The sequence below is a fragment of the Sinocyclocheilus grahami genome, unplaced genomic scaffold (assembly GCF_001515645.1).
Source record: "Sinocyclocheilus grahami isolate Dianchi unplaced genomic scaffold, SAMN03320097.WGS_v1.1 scaffold24.1, whole genome shotgun sequence".
NCBI lineage: Eukaryota > Metazoa > Chordata > Actinopteri > Cypriniformes > Cyprinidae > Sinocyclocheilus > Sinocyclocheilus grahami.
Window position 1 is genome coordinate 2,936,159 of NW_015505203.1, and position 4,519 is coordinate 2,940,677.

Sequence of the window (4,519 nt, forward strand, 5' to 3'; positions counted from 1 at the left end):
AAGTCTATATATATATATATATATATATATATATATATATATATATATATATATATATATAATTATATATAATTCTGTTGTGATCTGTTGTGATCTATCCTGATGTATTTAACTTTTAAATGGCCTGGATGTCGGAGAATCTTCACAAATGCACAGTGTCATACTAAAACCAAATAACATCCTGTCAAACCATATGCAACATTTATTCTCGGAATATTTTAGTCCGCCTTCACATGCATTTTTGTCCAAGTGCCATATCTAAAAGAGTTTCCTCCCAGAAACCTTCCTGACAGCCCCAAACCAGCTGTGTGCTCCTTCCCCGATCTCCTCAACTGCTTTTGACATCCAGTTTGCCAGTGACCCGCAGCGGACGGACAGCGGGAACAGAGGGCACTTCAAAGAGAGCGAGGCTCGTATAAGAATGTGTTTGGAGGAGCGACGAGGATTGAATCTGTCATTGGGACGTCCGCTGAAGCAAGGGAGATCGGGAACACCTGGACGACAGTGACTTCAAACGCGCGAGAAACTGATGAGAAAAACCTGCCCACTTACCTAAAATATCAAGCCTGCTGTTCTTACCTGGTCAACAATTTGGTCTGCTTTGCTGATTTTTTTGGCAATTGTTATCTGTTTTTTAATACTTAAAGGAATAGTTTAACCAAAAAATTAATTTTGCTGAAATTTTACTCATCCTCAGGCCATCCAAGATGTAGATGAGTTTGTTTCTTCATCAGATTTGGAGAAGTGTAGCATTCCATCACTTGCTCAGCAATGGATGCTCTGCAGTGAATGGGTGCCGTCAGAATGAGAGTCCAAACAGCTGATAAAAACATCACAATAATCCGCAAGTAATCCACACCACTCTAGTCCATCAGTTAACATCTTGTGAAGAGAAAAGCTGCATGTTTGTAAAAAAAAACAAATCCATCATTAAGACGTTTTTAACTTTAGTTGCAAAAATACGAGTCCTCTAATCATAATATTGCTTTCTCCAGTGAAAAGTAATCTCGGCTGAATCAGGAGAGAAATACACACAGATCAAGCACCTTTTATAAATGAAAACAGTCAACAACAGCTAAACAAAAATGTGGGCAGATTTTGATGTGAGACAACAGGGGATGGACTTTTTCATCTACATTACATTTACATGTAGTCATTTAGCAGATGCTTTTATCCAAAGCGACTTACAAATGAGAACAATGGAAGCAATCAAAATCAACAAAAGAGCAATAATATACAAGTGCTATAACAAGTCTCAGTTAGCTTAACGCAGTACACGTAGCAAGGGTTTTTTAATTATATAATAAAAAGAAAACAAATATAATAGAAAAAGAATAGAGCAAGCTAGTGTTAGAGGCCCTTTTTGCTTTTGTTAATTGTATAATAAATAAAAGAAAACAAATAGATAGAATACAAAAAGATTAGAGAAGCTTTTTTTTGTTTTTTTTAAAAGAAAACAAGCAGTTAGAAAATGAATAGAGTGAAAGTCTAAAAGTCTTTTTAAACTTTTATTTTTAAAAGTGCAAGTCTTTTTCAATGGAGGAAACGTTATTATAGATTATGGACTCATATTTTGACCAAAAGCAAAAGCTTAAAGTTAAAATACCGTAATGGTGGATTTGTTTCTTACAAACATGCAGCTTTTCTCTTCACAAGATGTTAACTGATGGACTGGAGTGTTGTGGATTACTTGTGGACTATTGTGATGTTTTTATCAGCTGTTTGGCTCTCATTCTGACGGCACCCATTCACTGCAGAGCATCCATTGCTGAGCAAGAGATTTAATGCTACATTTCTCCAAATCTGTTGCCATTTAGAAACAAAACACATCTTGGATCTCTTCAGGGCGAGTAAATTTTTAGCAAATTTTCATTTTTGGATGAACTATTTCTTTAATTTTAAAGAAGATTTTCAGGTTGTAGATAAAGACTTCCTGTTCCTGCAGAAACACAATACTTTTTTTTTTCAGGATTCTTTGACAAGACATTATTTAAGCATTTATTTTAAAAAAAATAATCTTTTGTAATATTATAGATGTCTTTACTGACATTTCTGATGAATTTAATGCATCCCTAAAATTAATAATTCCTTAAATAGAAAAATAATAGAACTTTTGAACGGTAGTGAATACGTGATGAAACCTCATCAAAACCTCACCGTTTTTGAGTTTGGGGCACGAACATCTATTTGTTCAGGAAACCTGTCTGAAAATGGTCATTATTTCTGCTATTCTGCTAATGATGGATAAATTACACACAAAACTTGTGCAACAAACATTTGGTTTGACACCAAGTTACAACAATCTCCTTTACTGTGAGAAGCGAATGCCCTCTGCGTTTATCCATTAGTTGTTTCTCTGATAATGTTGTTGTGACTGACAGCTCAACACACCTCAGTGGCTGTCCACAAACTGTTCTCCATCTTCATTTGGCAGCTCAGACGTGTTCCCGGACACGGCATCCGCTTCACCTCCACCTGCCCCTTGGACAAGTTTACCACCGTGTAATTCCTGCAGGACACACACACACACACACATAGACACAGACAAACACACACAGACAGACAAACAGACACACAGACAAACACACACAGACACACACACAGACAGACACACAGACAGACAGACAGACAGACAGACACACACAAAGAAAGAAAACCCTTTTATGTGTCTGTGGAACACAGCAGTTATGAAATCCAATCTAGGTGATGCTTTTCTCTGGGTTATAATCATTACTAAAACTATTAAAAACATTTTTGTAAATGGAAAATAAAGCTGAAAATAAATAAATTAATTAATTAATAAATAAATATAAAAATAAATACATTAAAATAAAAATGTTATACTTTTAGAAACTTAAATGTTGAATGTTAGAAACTTGAAACTAAACAAAAATTATAAATATTGCCTTGTCAACTAACTGACATTTTTAACCGAGGTTTAAGTCAAAGCACTACAATTAAAAACAAAACAGGAAATAAATAAAAACTAAAACTTAAATAAAAAGTAATAATAATAATTTTAAAAATGTGAAGAAAATTTGAGTGGTGCTTTTCTTGGGGTTATTATTGTTTAGTAAAAATAAAACAATTAAAAACATTTTTGTTAATGTAATTAAAGCTGAAATAATATAAATATTAGACTTAAAATCTAAACATAAAATGGTCTTGAAACACTAAAAAAAACTAGACATAAATAAAAAACTAATACTGAACTAAACTGAAATAAAAATAAATTAAACCTAAATATTAATAAAAAACAAATGTGAAGAAAATGTGAGTGATGATTTTCTAAGGGTTAGATTAAAAACTTAAATTAAAATTAGAAATGCCACCTAAATGAAATAAGTTTAAGCTGAAGCACTAAAATTACAAACTGAAAATAAAAACAAAAACAGAACTAAAACTGAAATAATAATAATAATAATAATTAAAAAACACTAATAAAATGGAGAAAAGCACATAACAAAATGACTAAAAATGCAATTAAAATATAAAACTAAAATTGAGTCCTAGAAATATTACTTTTAAAATGTCTTGATATTTCCAACAGTAATAATGACAAGTGACGCCACTAATACACACAAGTATTGTTATTCCTGGCGGTTTTGTTCTTTTGTACAAACACAGTATGTGGTACAACCCCAAATGATTTCAGACCAGCACATGATTTATGACGAGTCTTTAATCTAAACATGTATTATACATTGCGCTGTTATGCAGGAGTGCGGCTCTCAGCAGTGTGGGCTGGTATGCAGGTTTATATATTCTGCCAATTCATTTGCTGAACAGTGATTCATTACTTGATCAGAGGAGTCATTTATCTGACGGTGCGCTGTGACAGCACACAAATGATTCAATCCGTCACAAACCACGGACGCTTCTGATCCAAATACTCTAGTAAGCTGTTTATTGTGCTTTCATTTTTTTCCTTTTTGCTTATGAAGCCTCAATAATCTAATTGGCAACGTCAAACTTGGACAAATAAAGACTGCGGCGATAAAGCGATTCGGGCCGACCTCACGCTAATGTACTTAAAATATAATTTACAGGATATTGCTGGTAGGCCATCTGATGATCAAGGGGGCCATCAGATCGCAAATCCCACATCAAGCTTTTACTGCCTGCTTTGTGCCAATTATTTGATGTCTTGTTTGCTTCCCTGCTGAAAAGAAAATAGCTTAAATCAGTCTGAATTAGTTTTGTCTTCTGGACTGGCTAGAAAGCCTATTCGCTGGTTTTAAAGGGGTTTTGGGCACTTTTCAGCTAAACACCAGCTCGGCCAGGATGGGAGACCATTTTAAACCAATTAAGACCAGAAAAACATTGGTTTGGTCTCCCAGTCTGGTCATTTTTAGGCAGTTTTTGGCACTTTTTAGCTGGTCAGGCTGCTTCACAAAGATGAGAGATCAAATGAAACCAGCTAAAACCATTTTAAACCTCTCTTTTTACCAATCAGTTTTCATGACCGCTCCAGTTGGTTGTGATTACAGGATAAGGATTTTTTTCTACATAAACACCT

At 34.1% G+C, this 4,519-nt stretch overlaps 1 protein-coding gene across 1 annotated transcript in view; it reads right to left on the reverse strand.

Annotated features, from left to right (window-relative positions):
* The window catches only part of lrrk1 (leucine-rich repeat kinase 1), a 101,207-nt gene that overhangs the window by 12,179 nt on the left and 84,509 nt on the right, over window positions 1–4,519 (reverse strand). The window contains exons 28-29 of the mRNA XM_016248046.1: window positions 2,392–2,509; window positions 1,901–1,939 (exon numbers count right to left, since the gene is read on the reverse strand). Of these exons, the coding sequence (XP_016103532.1) occupies window positions 1,901–1,939; window positions 2,392–2,509 (157 nt within the window). The remainder of the gene's footprint in view (window positions 1–1,900; window positions 1,940–2,391; window positions 2,510–4,519) is intronic.